The following is an 18,737-nucleotide window of genomic DNA, read 5'->3' as shown; positions in this document are numbered from 1 at the left end:
ATGGAAGAACAGTCATGACAGGCCAGGATGGCTCCATCCTGCTCATCCACTGCTTCCTTCCTCTGTGCCTTCTGCTGCTGAGGCTGAAACAGCATCATTGGTGAGGTGGGCAGCAGCAGCTGTAGAGCAGGGCGGTTGCTGAGGAACTGTCACAGGCTGTTGTGACTTCCTCCACAGCTTACCTGGCCTGATGCTGGTCTCCACTGCTACTGCAAAGGCCACAGCAGTTCTCAAATAGCTATTGTCATGCTATAGTTCTCAATGTCATCTATCAGACAGTGACCAAGGTGCATGATGACAACCTTAGGCAAAAATATAACAGGAGATAGTCTTGAATTTTACTGAAAGATCTTTGAATTATTAGTTGCTCATGGCAACAGTACAGATACAGATAAATTTTACTTTTCCAGCTTCCTTTTGTCCAGATCATCATTTTTTATGTCCCCCCCCCCCGACCTTATAATTTCTGTTACTTCAGTTTGTTTCTCCTTTCTGCTTCACTGCCATCCCTGGTTCCATATTCTTCTGGTGGAAGAAGAAAAGGTGGAAAATTAGGACATTATTGGATTAAAAAACAGTTCTGACTAAAATTATGTATTCTAAATTTATAGCCAAATGCACTGCCGAACATATGCATTAGCAGCAGGAAGAACATCTCTTCTTCTGAATAGTTCAGTAACCTGATGTTCTTTTTGAAGCAATTATCTGGATTTTAAAAAAAATTATGCATTCTCAGATGAATACCACTGTATCACTGTGGAGCAATTGGAGAAGAGTCATTGTTCCTGGAATTTTAATCCTGTTGTAGTCCATTTTCAACCCCAAGCTCAAAACTGAAAAGTATACTCTGAAAAGTATACAGCTTTTCAATGTCTTGGAAAGTTCATAGATTTTTTAAAGGATAGTCAGGTCAAATCATGCATAAAAATTGAAGCAGGTTTATTTCTGGGTTAAATACTTTTAAGGTTGCAGGTTTTTTCAATGGGAGAACTGTTTCAAGTTTCTAGAGTGCTTTATAGCTTTGACAGTTTTGTTTATGACTAGAGTGGGCAAAGAGTAGATTTAATTTACTGGTAGACCCGATTACACAAAATAGATCATCAAGAGTTTCCCAATTGTGGAACAATAGAAACAGCAAAAAGCTACCACCCGAACTGAAAACACTGATCTGCAGTAACTCAGACGTTGGCTTATATAATATCATGTCGTGCAGTTAATATTTGGCCGCCAAATTGTCTTTTGCATCTGACTCCATCTCCCCAAGCCACTTAACTTTGCACGTGGCTCTGCACAAGGTTTGTGGTGCTAGCCTGAAAACTTAGGAAAAATGTTTTCTGGTTCATGCCAGGTTCTCCTGCAATTCTAGACTTCTAAGAAAACCACCCTGTCCCATTGGGAGTCAGATGCAAGATCATTAGGAGAAAATAAATCATCAGAAATTTGGACTTCTACCATTAAAGCCTGGCTGTACACAACATGCAAGGAACGAGCCTTTTAAGACCCTCTTTTTATTCTTCACAGGCTGCGCTCTGATCTCTGCTGGCATCAGAAACTGGGAGCTGATTTGCACATGTGATCCAACAAGGTAATTTTTCAAAAGCAACTGATCATAGCTCACAGGGCCAACTCCAGGTTTGAGGAGGCTTTCAGCAGTACTGGCCCTCTCCTTAAAACAGTGGGTCTCACCCAGCCACAAGGCTACCCAGCCACCCCCCCCACCAGCAGCAGAAATAAGCTACAACCATCATTTCAAATTTCCCACTGTCCCCTGTAGTGCCTGACATAACATCATTTTGGGGCACTGTGGGAAATTCAGAATGGAAACTCATAGCCACCTGACCCCAGAGGCAAGCTTCTTCCTCCTTAGTCTCATTGTTGCCTTCGTGGAAGTCATCAGGGAAAAGAAGGATGGGAGCAAATCTAGAATTAGTTGGTTCTGTGGTTCTGGCTCCACTCACCATTGGCCTCCCTTGCTTCTACCTTACCAGTCTCAATGGGCACCAATCCACTGCTGCTCGGACCATTATCCAGTTCTGATGGGAGTCCCAACAACAATATCACTATAGAAGGCTACAGTGTCCCGCCCGTGTTGTACTATGATGGCAGTTTATACAGTTATGCTAAGCATCCATTGAGCAGCATCTTGGGTACATCAACACATTCCCCCACCCACCCACCCACCCAATGGCCTCATTGCTTTCCCAAGCATAGCAGTATTTGACCACCCTTCCCTTATTTTATTGATCTTAAAAAGTGGCATGTCAAATACTGGAGACAGTGCAATTTTTTTCTACTGTGACGTTCTGGCAGCTGACAAAAGGGTTAAGATTTCAGTATTTAAAAGAGAAATTCGAAATAGGGATTCTTGTTTCAGAGTTATGATATAAAGCTGAAAGTCTACCTTTTGCAACTAAGGTTTGGAAATATTGGCCTTATTTCTGAGCAGTGCATTTGGGATCTGAGTATAAGCCCTATAGTAAACAATGGAACTTATAAGTTTCTGTTTGGGTTTCTTTACTAGTTCAAAGAGCAAGAAAAATGAAGTGAATGCTCAATATTCAATTCCCTGGCCTCTTTTAATGTTAAAAGTAGCCCATTTCTCGTAAGAGAAATGTTACCAAATAGCTGGGGTGTTTCACAATGTACCTTTTGAGATTTAAATACAAAAAATAGGATGCAATCTCGTCATTTGCTTGAGTGAATCACATTTCCAGGACACACAAATCTTTTTTTCCTCAGTTTGCTTTGGCTAAAATGGTTGTTGACCAATTCCTGCTGGATTTGCAATTCACATTTAAGAGTGAATCATTTCCTCAGAATCAGTAAAGCACAACAACTGTTAGCAAGTTATTTCGGTAATAAAATGACATTTAAAAAATAAACATTTTCAGAGTTAAGAAATTGTGGGTTTTTCCCTTATCACAATCCTACATGCCATTTGGCACTTGAATTAAGGTTTTGTTGCCTTTGACTTTACAGTTTCCCATAACATTTCATTCGTATATTTTTACATATGCTTCCATCTACATTTTATTTTCCTAGACAAATGAATATATAAATTCCTGGAGGAAGTAGAATGGCATACAGAATTCCTTTAATGTATGGCTGTGTCAGGGAACTGTCCCCGGTTCAGCACAAGGTGGTGGAAGGGCTCTCGGGAGGCTACAGGGAGCCCCAGCCCCACCTGACTAGCAGCACCTCCTCCCTGACTAGCAGCACCTCCTCCAGCGGAGGAAACAGTGACATCTCCAGTGGGGAAGGGCAGGAGACCAGGGGCCATGAGCGTAGGGGCTCTGGGGATGCTGGAGAGACCCTGCGCTCCCCTAGCCCGATGGGCGAGGAGGGAGGCATGCCATTTTCGTCGCCCGAACCACACAGGGGTGAAACGCAAGGAGGGGAGGCGGAGACTGGGGGTGCCAAAATTCTTATGTTGGGGTCGCAACCGGAAGGGGCCACTCCCAGATTCTGCGAGCAATTGATACGGACATGGATTTGTAGCTCTGCACTGTACATGGTATGCACAATAAACCTGTTAAAAGACAGGCTGGACTTTTGCCTGGTTACTCGCGAGCAACCACCACACGGACCTTACAGGCTGTAACATTTAGTCAATCAGTTGGATTAAAAACTTCTTGATTGACTAACACATTGATGCTTTACTCAGTTTATTTATGTGCTGCTGATTTTTAAATATAGTAATAGTATTGCTGTGCAATGTTACTACAGTATATTGTTTTATTGATTACTCTAGGAGTGCCTTGGGAGGATTACTAAGCATAAAAAGCAGTTTAGAAATGTGTTAAATAAAATTAATAACCTACTCCTCGTTAATAAGGCAGCACATTTTTTTAAGTTTACAACAACGATTGCACAGAGTGTATTAGAGAACTGGTAATGCCTCTTCCAAGATAATGCCTGATGGGTGTGCACCATTCTATGTGTTTTTCTTTAGAGCTACTGCTTTTTCTCATGCAATTTTAGGCAGACTATCAATTCAATTCTATGAAGTGGATTTCTCACAGCCCCTCCTCCTCCCCTCGGCTATTATCTGCCTCTGAGCCCCGTAGAGCTATTAGCTAGGCGGGGGAAGGTCTGTGGGAACCCAAAAAGCATGACCAAATACATACAGGTACGCTGCCACCACTCCCTTGCTGTGAAGCCGATAGAGGTGTCAGGGAGTCACACCTCCACCTTAATTACACAGGCTTCACGCCTTGGCCCACTCGACGGTGTAGCCAAGAGATACTTCAGAGAACCTGGTAGGGTCCAAGTGGTCAGACGCTGGATTCAGCTTCGCTATTAACCAAAGGCAAAACAAGGCAACAGAACTATAATTCAAAAGTTTATTTAAAAGAAAAGAAGTTAAAACAAGGTTACACGTTTCTTAGAAAAGAGTACAATCAGAAAATAAGAACGTTGTAAAATATAACTAACTAAACATACTCACAAAAGGCTTGGTTAACATAAAAGACAGTTGGTCTCGGCCATCCAGCACGACCACAGAGTGAGTTTTCCCGGGGCAGCAAGCCGCTTGCCCCCAGCTGAGAGTTACAGCCTCCTGGTCAAAACCAGCCACCGGTCTCTGACAATTAGCATCTCTAAACGCGGGGTTAATATACATAATGATCCCGCGTGGGGTTCCGATAATTATCCAACCCAATTTAAGCTTGACTACACATTCTCCAATCCCTAAGGACCTCAGGCATAATTCACAATTGTCAGGTAGTTAACACAGCTGCATGAATGTTGATTAACAGCATCTCCGGGTGTCTGTATACTCCCCAATTTTCCCAGCCTCGCTGTTTTTCTCTAATGGTGTATACTTGGGTTTCAAAGCTGGCTCTGGAAACATCATGTAGTGGATTTCTCTCAAAGCTGGCTCTGGAAACACCATGTAGTGGATTTCTCACAGCCCCTCCTCCTCCCCTCGGCTATTATCTGCCTCTGAGCCCCGTAGAGCTATTAGCTAGGCGGGGGAAGGTCTGTGGGAACCCAAAAAGCATGACCAAATACATACAGGTACGCTGCCACCACTCCCTTGCTGTGAAGCCGATAGAGGTGTCAGGGAGTCACACCTCCACCTTAATTACACAGGCTTCACGCCTTGGCCCACTCGACGGTGTAGCCAAGAGATACTTCAGAGAACCTGGTAGGGTCCAAGTGGTCAGACGCTGGATTCAGCTTCGCTATTAACCAAAGGCAAAACAAGGCAACAGAACTATAATTCAAAAGTTTATTTAAAAGAAAAGAAGTTAAAACAAGGTTACACGTTTCTTAGAAAAGAGTACAATCAGAAAATAAGAACGTTGTAAAATATAACCGGAAGACTTCCGGTTTTGCCGCCACCGCGAACGAACGCGCTCCGCGAAAGCTGCAAGCTGGAGCGTTCGCCATGGAGTTTTTGGGGGTGCTGTGAGGGCTGCACGACCCCGAAAAGGCTTGAGGGGGTGACCCTCAGCCGAAGGATCCAGCGGCGCCAGAAGGGAACCCCGAATTCTTTTGCTTAGCGGCAAGAGAGCAGAGGGACTCGGCACGAGGATTAAAACGACTTCTGGCGAAAAAGCCTCGGATTTCGGAGCGGAGAAAGAGCGGTAAAGCTTCCAATTTTATACCACCCCTAGATCACTACCTAATCGGCGTAATTTATAGACTGTAATAATAAATCCTGCCGATTAGAGACTGGATTTCGACACTGAGGGGGGAAAAGGAGAAAACGGAAATTGTCCTTAATGTAACTGACTTCACTACAGACAATTAAAGGCTCAATCGATAAAACGGACTAAATATAAGAGAAATACTGCGGTAAACCTCTCCCTTTTTCCGATAAGTATAAGGCGAAAGGAAAAAGAAAGAAAGGGAAATAAAGGAGAGTGAAAGGGGAAGGAGAGAAAGACGCTACTTTTGTGAGACCCAGTAATCTAATGCTGACAAAGGACGAGGAGCTTTCTGGTCTTTAACAGGATCTAAAGAATTTTAAAAGAGACTCTCTGATAAAAAATAAAGTACTATACCTACGAGAGGCAAAGATGGAGCAGCGTGGAGTCGCGATGGGAGGGGAAATGTGATGAGAGGAGGTAGAAGGAAGTGAGCAACAAAGAGGCAAAGAAAGACCTTAAAGCAGAAGCCCAGCAAAGAAAGGGAAACCTCCGAGAACAGCGACATCAGTGGCCACCAGTGGGACTGCAAGGAGAAAGAAATAGAAATAAAAAGGAGGATAAGACAGCGACACAAGTGGCAAGAGGAGTAACTGCAGGCTGCTAAATACTGGTGAAAAGAAATAAATAAAAAGAAATTAAAGGAATAAAGAAATCACAGGAAAGAGGATTGTATAATGACAACAATTAAAAAATATAATACAAGAAGAAACTCAGGTACAGAACAGGATATGGAAATTAAAGAGCTGATCCTGAGTCTAAGAGGAGACATAAGAGGGGACATAGGAGAAATGAAGAAAGAATTTAATGACTTAAAAGTGGAGGTAAACAACAACATGAAAGGAATTGAAGAAAAGCTAGATCAAATGAACGGAAGAATAGAGAGTAACACCAAAGCAATTACAGAATTGAAGACGCAAGTATTGGAGTTGACAGAGGAAAACAAGGGACTGGTAAAGACAATACAGGACAATAAAAACAAAATACAGATTTTGGAGGAGACTGTAAAGAAAGCGTTTAAGGAAATTAAAGAGTGTAAAAAGGAGGGAGACAGGGCAAGGAAGGAAAGGGAGGAGTTTAAAATAACGCAGGAGGCAACTTGGGATGCTATGTCGATGTTACAAATGCAAGTTAAGGGGAATGTTCTCAGATTCAGGGGTGTCCCAGAAATACCAGAAGGAAACCTGCAAAAAATAATTATTAAAGAGATAGCAACATGGTTAGAAATGCAAGAGGAAGTAGTGACTGAGGGTATAGAAACGGTGTTCAGGGTCAACTCCAAGAAAGCGAAAGAAAACAAATGGCCAGGAGACTGCCTGATCTCTTTCGAATCAAAAAAGCTGAGAAACCAAATCTTACAAACTAGAAGGAGAAAGATTCTTAAGATAGAGGGAGGAAACATAATAGTGCTGAAGGAAGTTCCTCCTCGTTTATTGAGAAAAAGAGAGAGGTATCAACTCCTTACAAGAGCACTGAAGGCAAAGTCTATTGCCTTCAAGTGGGAATATCCTGAAGGGATATCCTTCAATTTTAAAGGGAAAAGGAGGAGGTTTGATACACCAGAAGATGCTGACCTCTTTTTTGAAAGGTACAGGAAGGAATTAGGAGGTGAGAGACTGCAAATAGGAAAAGAACCCAACCCAGAGACAACGCAAGGAGAAAGTAGCTCCGAAAGTGAATAGAGAGTTTTTAACATAACGGTGTGCAGTTCAATACAATAAAATGAATCTTAAAATATTGTCATGGAATGTGAATGGTTTAAATAATAAGGTAAAAAGGAACAGAATAAGACACGTACTACTGAAACAAAAACTAGATATTATTTGCTTACAAGAAACCCACATAAAAAGAGACCACAAAAGAATATTAATAGACCCAAAACTAGGAGTTGAATTTATTGCAGCGGATGAGAAAAAGAAGAGAGGGGTAGTGATTTATGTAAGAACCAGCCTAGAGCCACAATTAATTTATGTTGATGAAGAGGGAAGAACGGTTATTCTCAAGATTAATTATAGAGGCGAGCCAATATATATTATAGGAATATATGCACCAAACGGGAAGAAAGTAGAATACTTTAAGAAGATTGAATCTAAATTGATGGAATTTGCCGAAGGGAAAATGGTGATGATGGGGGACCTAAATGGGGTAGCCAACCCGCAATTAGATAGAACAGGGAAAGGAGATGGGAAAAATCAAGGAAAATTGCCACACACATTTTTTAGAATGATGGAAAAATTAGACATGAAAGATAGCTGGAGATTTCAAAATGAAATAGAAAGAGAGTACACATATTTTTCGAGTGCAAAAACAACTGCAAGCAGAATAGATGCGATTTGGTTGTCAATAGAACTATTGAATAGAATTAAGGAAATCAAAATAGAACCAAGGATATTTTCAGACCACAACCCAATGCTACTTCAACTGAGACCAGAATGGTCAACAGGAATAAGAAGATGGAAATTAAATAACGATTTGTTATATGATGAAAAAATTTTACAAGGTGCAAAAAAAGAATTGGTGGAATTTTTCAAATTAAACAATGATAAGCAAACTGAACAAGGAATAATATGGGACACAGGGAAAGCATTTATCAGAGGCTACTTCATAAAACAGAATATCAGGAAAAAAAGAGAAAAGGAAAAAGAAAAAAAAAGAATAATTGATGATCTGAATAAAAAAGAAAAGGAATTATATAAGAGTCCAAAAAATGAAAAATTAAGAAAAGAGATAAATTTGTTAAAAACAGAATATAAAACCAAAGTAGAACAGGAGATGGATTGGAATTTAAAAATTTGGAACCGAAATAAATTCGAATTTGCAAACAAACCAAGCAAATTCCTTGCTTGGCAATTGAAAAAATGAAAAAATGAAAAAATGATAAACAGAATAAAGATTGGGGATAAATATATAAATAAACCACAGATGATAGTAGATAACTTTCTGAAGTATTATGAGGAATTATATAAGAAAAAGGAAGAAGACAGTAAAGAAATAAATAATTACTTAGAGAAACACAAATTAGAGACTATTATAGAGGAAAAAGCGAAAGAAATGGATACCCCAATTACAGCACAGGAGATCAGAAATGTAATGAAGAAATGTAAACCCGGGAAATCACCAGGACCCGACGGATTACCGATAGAATATTATAAAAAAATGGAAGAAATAATGATAAACCCATTAAAAGACTTAATGAATCAAATACTACTTAAAGGAAATATACCAGACTCATGGAAAGAGGCATATATTACACTCCTACCCAAGCAGGATGCGGACCTCGACTTAATGAAAAATTACAGACCGATCTCTCTCTTAAACAGTGACTATAAATTGTTTGCAGGGGTGATTGCAAATAGATTAAGAAATGTAATTAAAGATATTGTGCACCCCAACCAAGCAGGATTTATACCAGGCAGACAAATCTCAAATAATATAAGAAATATAATAGACCTTTTGGAATATTTAGAGTTTAAAATAGACAAAAAAGCAGCATTGTTGCTGCTGGATGCCGAAAAGGCGTTCGACAACGTCTCCTGGGATTTTATGAAAAGACACATGGAAAAAATCGGACTTAAAGAAAACATGAGGAGGGCTATAGAGGCAATTTATAACGAGCAGAGAGCGAGGTTAATTATAAATGGGAGCGTAACGGATAGCTTCCCAATATCCAAAGGAACCAGGCAAGGGTGTCCTCTTTCACCCCTGCTGTTTATACTGGTATTAGAGGTCCTACTAAACAACATCAGAAAAGAAAGAAAACTAAAAGGAATTGTAGTGGGAAAAAATACCTATAAGGTGAGGGCATTCGCTGACGATCTAATAATTACGACGCAAGATCCGAAAGAGAATATCCCGATAGCATTAGAAATAATTAAAGAATACGGAAAGGTGGCAGGACTTAAAATAAACTATCAAAAAACTACCCTGATGACTAAAAATTTGGACAAAATTGAAAAGGAAGAACTGCATCAATTAACGGGGCTGGAAATCAAAAATAAGGCTAAATATTTAGGAATAAATATAACACCCAAAAGTATCAATCTCTTTGATGACAATTATAAAAAAGCATGGAGAGAAGTAAAGGTAAATATGGAGACATGGAACAAACTAAACCTTTCATTGTGGGGAAGAATATCGGTAGCTAAGATGAGTATCCTCCCAAAAATGCTATTTCTATTTCAGGCGATACCAATATTGGGGGGCATGAAAGTCTTTAAAGAATGGAAAAAGGATTTAGCAAAGTTCATATGGAACGGGAAAAGACCTAGGATTAAGTACGAGCTGCTGACCGATAGGAAAGAAAGGGGAGGGTTTGCCATGCCAAACTTGGAGTTATACCATGCAGCCGCAGCACTAAACTGGATAAGGGATTGGATAACTCTAAAAGATTATGAACTATTAGATCTAGAGGGTGTGGAAAACAGATATGGTTGGCACTCCTACCTACTATATGAAAAGGTAAAAGTCCACAAGGGTTTTTTGAACCATCTAATACGGAAGTCACTGTATTTAATATGGATAAAATACAAAGGAATTTTGGAACCCAAAATCCCCTTGTGGACATCACCTATAGAGGTGATAACAATCAAAAAGACAAATATGGAGGGAGGAAGGGCCACTTATCGAATGTTACTGGAGGAAAAGGAGAACGAACTGTATTTGAAAAAATATGAAGAAATCAAAGAACACTTAAATGATTGGCTGCAATATTTTCAAATCTATCAAAGATTTACAATAGACAAAAAAAGTGGTCTGGCAAAAGAAAAATCAAGATTCGAGAAAGAGGTACTCCAAAGCAAGGGGAAGTATATCTCAAATATTTACAATATATTGTTAGAGTGGGACCTAAAAGAGGAGGAGGTAAAATCTGTTATGGTGAGGTGGGCCCAGGATTTCGGGTATAACATATTAATGGAGCAGTGGGAAAGATTGTGGCGGGAAGACATAAAGTTTACCGCCTGTTACAACTTAAGGGAACATACATTGAAAATGATGTATAGGTGGCATCTCACCCCGGAAAAAATAGCAAAGATGTACAGGAATGGATCCCCATTGTGTTGGAGGTGTGGAAATGAAATTGGGTCATATAAGCACATGTGGTGGACGTGTCTAGAAATAAACAACTATTGGAACCAGATCTATGAAGAACTGAAAAAATTGACAAAAATTAATTTTAAAAAAAGACCAGAAACATTCCTACTAAGTATTCTACCGGAGGAAATTAAAAAAGAGAAAAGAGTACTATGTATGTATGGTACCACGGCAGCAAGAATGCTAGTGGCCAGAAATTGGAAAAGTAAGATTATACCATCCATAGCCGATTGGCAAAATTTAATGTTAGAATACTTACAGTTGGCCAAAACAACGGGCAAAATAAGAGGACAGACGATCCAGGAAGTTCGGAAGGAATGGAGGGTATTTAAAGAATATCTAACGGAGAGTGGTTTAACTGAAATCCTAAAAGCAGACCTTGATTGAACCTAAAAGATTAAGTGGAGAATACGAGAAGATAGTAAGAGTAAAAGAACAAGAATTATAGCTGTATGTTATGTTAAAGAATTTAATTAAGAAATACAAAAAGGATAATTGGAAGTTTTGAGACTGAGTGTTATGAAGTGTTGTATGATAGGTGAGAATAAGTGTGTACACTTGAAGGATGTTTGAAGTACGAATGTAATGTAATGTAAATATGTAATGTAGGTCATGTATGTGTGTTTATGTTTGAAGAACTTTTAGTTGTTATGATTTTAAATAATAAAGAGATTAAACATTAAAAAAAAATTGTTTGAAGATAATAAAAAAAAGAAAGTTTATTTGGAAGTAAATCCCACTAAATTCAACAGGATTTGCTCCTGTGTAAATTTATGTAGGTCTGCAACTTAAATCTTGTACAATTAATCGAATTAGGTGGTTGCCCTACTTTGGTAGCCATGGAATACCAGTAAACATAAATAAGGTCTGAAATAGTACCAACTTTCAGTTCATCACATTATTTATTTATACATCATTATAGTATATCCTATGCTTTGGTTCAGATGCACCAGTACACAATGTGTGTTCTATACATACACTGTTCTGTGTTAGCATGGGCTACGCCAGTATCTTCAGTGTGGAATAATGCTGTGGGTCTGCTTCAGCATCAGAATGGCACACTGCCTAAGGCAGCAATCCTAAGTACAGATTGTTTCCATTGTTAACAATGGAAAAGCACAAGGTGTCATCCTGCAACACAGCAAGCATATTTATGAGGGGGAATGTCCTGCCAGGCTTTATAACTGCTACATAATTTTTGTATTTGTGTGCTGTTGCAGTTGCTTGGATAGTTGTCGTTCTTATGTTACAGAAAAGGAAATGAAGATGAGAGGGAGTGGCTGAATTCTTCGCCAGCTGTGGTAGACAAAGATTCACACAATTTGCAACGGTGGGTGACACTTTGGCAGACAAATGTGTGCCTGCAGAATCCCAGCTTTCCAATGAAGACGTAAATTTGTTCAAGCTCAAGAATTCTGTAGGGAATGTTCTCTCAGGTCATATATTTCAGATCTTTTATGGATTCTGCCAAGCATCTTTGAAAGATGTGTTTTCTCCCTTATTGATGTCTGCTGAATTCTTTTGCTATTTATTGAGGGGGTTTTCACTGTGTCAACCTGGATTGGGGAAACTCAAGCCAAGGGGCAACCGTCCAGGCCCTCAGAACTCTTCCTTAGGCCATACCCCCAATCTGGCCCTGTTTCTCAACCCAAATGTTTCTGCCTGGCTGGAATGTGGAAACTTGATGGTGCCTCTTGCTTGTCAGGATGAAGGATGGAGAGGCGTGTGTGAATGTGTGTAGAGCTAGTCTACTGCACTTTTGATTATGGCCATGTTCAGCACAGGCATGCAGCCTAAAATAGGTTCCCCCACCCTATAAACATAGGGGTTGTGGGGGGAGGGAGGTGCCTTCTACTTGTGTCTGCTGATATGGGAGGGAGAATTCCCTTGTGTTCTAGAAGGTTCCGCTGGAGTGAATCATTAGGGGATGTGGGGAAGTCTTAGTGGGAAGAGTTAGTTGGGGAAAACCCAATTCCATAAACAAATCTATTTATGACTTAGAATCCAAGCCATAATATGTACAGTAATCAGTGTTTCGGTTTTTTGTTTTTATTTCATTTGGTGCTAGAACTCAATTGCCTGGCTTGTAGAGAAATGTGTGAAAGTAGGGGAAAACATATTTCACGATGCAGGATGTGTTAATGGGTTCACATTAACCACATGTGTTTCCTCTCTGTTTTCTTTTAGAAAATCTCCCTCTGATCTCATCTTGTTGAGTTATGGAATCAATTTCTATGATGGGAAGTCCCAAATCTTTAAATGAAACTTTCTTGCCAAATGGTGTAAACGGTATCAAGGACACCAGCAAGGTCACAATAGGCATAATTGGAAGTGGAGATTTTGCAAAATCACTGACCATTAGGCTTATTAGGTGTGGGTACCATGTGGTCATAGGAAGCAGAAACCCTAAGTTTGCTTCTGAGTTCTTTCCACATGTGGTTGATGTCACTCATCACGAAGATGCTGTAGCAAAAGCAAATTTGATTTTTGTTGCTATACACAGAGAACACTATGCTGCTTTGTGGGACCTCAAACACCTGCTTGTTGGTAAAATCCTTGTAGATGTCAGCAATAACATGAGAGTTAACCAGTATCCAGAATCTAATGCAGAATACTTGCAGTCACTTTTCCAAGATTCTTTTGTTGTCAAAGGATTCAATGTTATCTCAGCCTGGGCACTGCAGTTAGGACCCAAAGATGCTAGCAGACAGGTAAGCTATGCATTTATGTCTTTTTAAAAAGCGGAGTGAAAATAGTGGTTGGAATAGTTCTGACTGTCTTGCCAATCTCAATATTTGTTCCAGCACTGAGAGTAAACATTGCTCATTATGCTAGCTTGTAAACAGTCATCAGTGCTGCTGAGGTTGAACTGAGGAATAATATCACACAAGGATGTCAAAGCATCATCATCATTACTGTTATTGCTGCAGTACTGACCATCCAACAACAGAGTTTCCTGGGTGGCTCACAGAGATAAAATGATGTTATTGTTGTTGTTGTTGTTGTTGTTGTTGTTGTTATTATAGCCCTTCACTTGAGGCATTCCAAAACTATTTACACTATAATAAAACCATATGTAAAATGGTATGTAAAACATACAGTTTTATTTTTTTTCTAAAGAAAAAAGCTTGGGGAAATGGAATATCTGGTTCTGAAATAATTTGTTTGGTCAACTATCACAGAATAATTCCATCAGTGCTCCAAATGTTTATGCATTTAAAGTGGTCTATCAGGATCTGGGCACTTTTTATCTGCTAGTAGCATCTACTTCAGTTTGTTCATTACATTCAGGAGTAGCCAATGGGGTGCCTGCCAGATGTTGTTGAACTCCCATTTTTGCTATGCTGGCTGGGACTGATGGGCGTTGTGGTACAGCCACATCTGGAGGACATGAATTTAGTCTATTGCAGCTGTTGAATTCATCTTTATATTGGTACCTCATAATAATGTTTGTGTGTCTCTGTGTTGTTGTTTTTAAGGTCTACATATGTAGTAATAGTTTTCAAGCTCGCCATCAAGTTATGGAACTTGCCCGTCAACTCAGCTTCATTCCTCTTGATTTGGGCGCTTTATCATCTGCAAGGGAGATTGAAAATTTGCCTCTTCGGTTGTTCACACTGTGGAAAGGACCAGTAATAGTGGCTGTCAGCCTGGCCACCTTCTTCTTCATCTATTCATTCATCCGAGATGTAATTCATCCTTACGTGAGGAACCAGCAGAGTGATTTCTACAAAATTCCTATTGAGATCGTGAATAAGACATTGCCAGTTGTTGCTATCACTTTATTGTCTCTAGTGTATTTACCAGGGCTGCTGGCAGCTGCTTATCAACTTTATTCTGGCACTAAGTACAGGCGATTTCCACCTTGGTTAGAGAGCTGGCTGCAGTGTAGGAAACAGCTTGGACTGCTTAGCTTTTTCTTTGCAACGGTGCACGTGGTTTACAGCCTCTGCTTGCCCATGAGGCGGTCCGAACGGTACTTGTTCCTGAATATGGCTTATCAGCAGGTAAGGAAAATAACTTGGAGACGGTGATTCTCAATGGGGTTCCCAGTGGTCTTCCATTCAGGTTACTGGTCAAGTCTAGGCCTGCTTAGCTTCAGTGCAACATCTGTTCCAAGAGATTGTTAACTTAAGCCCCTAAGCACTGAATTCTGATTACAGGTAGGTAGCTGTGTTGGTCTGCCGTATTTGAAACAAAATAATAAATAATAAAATTCCTACCAGTAGCACCTTAGAGACCAACTAAGTTTGTTATTGGTATGAGCTTTCGTGTGCATGCACATGAAAGCTCATACCAATAACAAACTTAGTTGCTCTGAATTCTGAGACATGCATAAATTACTCAGATTTGCATCTGTTTTCCATTTTGCATAGTTTATTCTCCTCCTAGTTGTAGGAAGGGACAGGCCTATTAAGGGCACGAATGCCTCCTCACAGTCACTGGAAATCCTGACCAGCTTCCCCCCACCCCTTCCTCCCAGCTTCCGGACAGTCCACCAGGCACACTTAGAAACCCATCAAGTCTCTGGAATGAATGAAAACTCCTCTTGTACAAATGTGTTCTGTGTTCTAAAATTTTCTCGCCCTCTTTCTTCAGGTCCATGCGGATGTTGAAAATACATGGAATGAGGAAGAAGTCTGGCGGATTGAAATGTATGTCTCCTTTGGAATAATGAGCCTGGGGCTGCTTTCTCTGTTGGCTGTAACTTCTATTCCTTCAGTAAACAGGTCATTAAACTGGAGGGAATTCAGTTTTATCCAGGTATGTATTGTAGCAAAACCCGATATTAGAAGCTAATCTATCAGAAGGCATTTCAGTGGTTGATATCTAACAGGATTGCTCCAGAAATGTCAACAAGTTCCTAAATGCTAATACTTAGCAAAAGCGGCCCTGGAATATTTCCTTCCAAGTAACTACGTATAAGAGTACACTGTAAGGCAGTGTTCTTTATTTTTTTATTCCAGTAAATTGACTTCACAAGAATTCCAAATCTAAGAAATGCTTGGTCAAAGGACATTTCCTTGGATATTTTTTTCACCCCAAATGTGTTTGAGATAAGCAGTTGAGGCTTTAAGCAGTTATTTTCAGGACTTACACAGTTTTAGAATATTATCCACAATTCTACTGCATTACACTGATAGGACAAACCAACACATCTCCGCTGAGGAGACTAAACATCAACAAATCCTAGGAAGGGCTGGAAGCTGTGATGTGTAGCATTAAAGATATCTGGCAGTATCTTTCTGATACTGCTTTTTGTTGCCTTTTTCTATGAAACCATTACCTGCTGATTCAAGTGAGCAGCCTCTTTCATCCCTTTTCTCCCAGCCTCGTTATCAGTCCAGCAAATCTCACACAGTCTGCTCATCCAGCAAAAGGTTTATGCCCCTAGAGACCTTTGAAAATGCCAGTGGAGCATTCTGGATGCTCCTTTTCATATTCCGAGCTGCTTTTTCAGTTTTCCTCTGCAGAACTTAATTTGAAAAATCAGAATAGATATTGGGCCATCACAGTAAAATAAAAAAATTAAAAAGAACGAGGAGCTACCTTTTTATTAAACCAGCAGAGTTCAGAATCCTGAAAGCAAGCTCTTGTTATATTTTTTATTACCCATGTCCTGAACTGACCCTTGTTCAACCTTTTTGAAGGCCAGGCAGATAAAATGTACTTGCAATGTGTGCTAATTTTAACTCAGTCTTTTTCAGAAATTTTAAATAGTTTATTAGCTATGTCTGCTAATTGGGTTTCCAGAGTGTTAATTTGTATCTGTTTCCTCTCCCCCCCCCCCCCCCCCAATATCTTCAAAGTCTACTCTTGGGTACGTCGCTCTGCTCATAAGTACTTTCCATGTGTTAATTTATGGGTGGAAAAGAGCCTTTGAGGAACAATACTACAGATTTTACACACCACCAAATTTTGTTCTTGCACTTGTCTTGCCATGCACAGTAATTCTGGGTAAGGTAATTTTGCTCCTGCCGTGCATAAGCAGGAAATTGAGGCGGATAAGAAGAGGATGGGAAAGAAGACAATTTATGGAAGATGGAAGTGGAATTGGTTCACATCCCTCGCCAGAAAGGGTTACTATCATGTGAGTCTACAGTGATGCTATTGCCTTTGTCAGCATTGTCCTTTCAAAGTGATGTAGTTCATAGAAGCTTTACTGTAGACTGAAACCTGTGGGAAACAAGTGATGATATGCTGTAAACTATTAGGAAGTGGGCAGTGTTGGTCAATGCAGACATAACATTTTTAACGTGGCATAAATGTCCTTGAGCACATCCCTGCATTCTGAAGATTTGCTGTCTGGGCAGAGAAAGTGCGTTCTCAAACCTCTTCTGCCACACTTGGGTTTATTAAGCATGTTGACCAGAGGATAAATACCATTGAACTCCATGGGGTGAAGATATCTGAGTGAAGATTCTTAGCATTGCACCATTCATAATGTTACAGCTGTCTTCCCTTAGGCTGCCAGATTCAGCACTGGAGAACAGTCATTTTCCTTTAAATCTATCAATGTTACAAAAGATAAGTCCTGTCCTTTCCTTCCCTGGCCCAGCTATCTACCTCCTTTCCTGCTTGCTATATGCCGTGCCTGGAGCCTTGATCCATTATGGTAGGTTGGAGGTGTGGTGTAAGCACCTGCCCCAAGAATCACTGCTGAATTTGGCTCCCCTGAAACAAAATTCTGTTTCTACACGCTGAGGAGCACCAGGCAGGTGGATCTTGCCAACCTTTTAATGCACATCCCATAATGCACAAGTTAGCATTGCTCTGGGACATTGTGGAAGACTTAACTGGTGGCCAAATGGGGGAAAGGCTGCAGGAGAGAGCTTTCTTCAACCTCACCCACATTTGCAAGCATTTGCTCCATTGTTTCCAGTGGGACTTGGACACCATTGGGAGCACTGCCATCACAGCTAATAAATTCACACTGACAGAGGAAGGGGTCCACTTTTCCCAGTACACTTTTCACCCAGAGCCAGCCATGACGTAGTGAATGAGGGGACCAGAGAAGCTGCAGCTGCCCTACTTCCTGCTGCACCAGGATATTTTGAAGTATATGGTTGTTTTCCAGCTTTCGATAAGGCTGCCATAGTCTTTACCCTTTGTTTACATGTTCAGTAGTGTTTTGAAATTGCAAGAAGTTCAAACCTTACAAAGCTAGCTATTTGTAACTGTGCTCAAAAGACTGCTGGTTTCTGCTAGGTAGATTACTACCTAAATTAGCACAAGCACTAGTGGACAATGAAATGAAAGTAAGGGGCATTAATAGACCAAACTAGACATTATGGCTGCAGACTGATTTGCTAAACCCAGATCTTGTTCAATCACATACATTTTCGGGGAGGGAAAGGGGTCTTGTTTTTTGTGTTTGTTTTTTAAGGAAAGAAAATATGGGGGCTGGTAGAGCTTTCTCTGCCTATGGCTTACCTGCATTTTGCTTCTCATTCCCGGCACATTTCTTCTGCACTGAGCCTCCAGTACTGGAAGTGAGCTCAGCTGGAAGAGGAGCAATTGGGTGAAAGGCACTAGTGGGAGAGTTCCGTTGCCCTTACCCACATCCATAATCCTTGGGACTGTATCCTGTAGGCATTTTGCACAATTTATCACAAAAACCAAACTTCAGTCCATCTTTTGCAGACTTTATTTTGTTGTCAGCAAGAATATCACAGTTTGTCTAATGCTATAGCCTGACTTCCAGCACACTGCTTATTTTATTAAAGCCAATGCTTATATTTATTTGGCTCAAAATTAAGAATAATAGATATTTCACAGTCCCATTCAACACACTCGCAGTAAGGGTGCTATGAATGTGGGATACCTGTTTCACATGCATAACAGCAGGCCGGAGGCTGCTAAAAATAGACAAAAAGGGACAGTTTGTAAGCCTTCCATGCACTTAAGGTGTCACAATGTCTCTGTGTATGACTAGCCAGTAGAGATGTGGGTGCAGAGCCACTGAATCATAGAGACATCCGACTAGGACTC

General features: G+C 40.3%; 1 protein-coding gene across 1 annotated transcript; it reads left to right on the top strand.

The window, feature by feature from the left end:
* Window positions 1-11,965: 11,965 nt before the first annotated feature.
* Window positions 11,966-18,341, top strand: STEAP2 (STEAP2 metalloreductase). The gene is made up of 5 exons (XM_033165143.1): window positions 11,966-12,075; window positions 12,933-13,456; window positions 14,225-14,752; window positions 15,345-15,509; window positions 16,556-18,341. Exons 2-5 carry the CDS (start codon window positions 12,965-12,967, stop codon window positions 16,838-16,840), a joined length of 1,470 nt encoding a protein of 489 aa, XP_033021034.1. The 5' UTR covers window positions 11,966-12,075; window positions 12,933-12,964; the 3' UTR covers window positions 16,841-18,341.
* The last annotated feature ends 396 nt before the right edge of the window (window positions 18,342-18,737 follow it).

This window comes from Lacerta agilis, chromosome 12, assembly GCF_009819535.1.
Source record: "Lacerta agilis isolate rLacAgi1 chromosome 12, rLacAgi1.pri, whole genome shotgun sequence".
Taxonomy (NCBI): domain Eukaryota; kingdom Metazoa; phylum Chordata; class Lepidosauria; order Squamata; family Lacertidae; genus Lacerta; species Lacerta agilis.
This window is presented reverse-complemented; position numbering and strand designations above follow the sequence as displayed.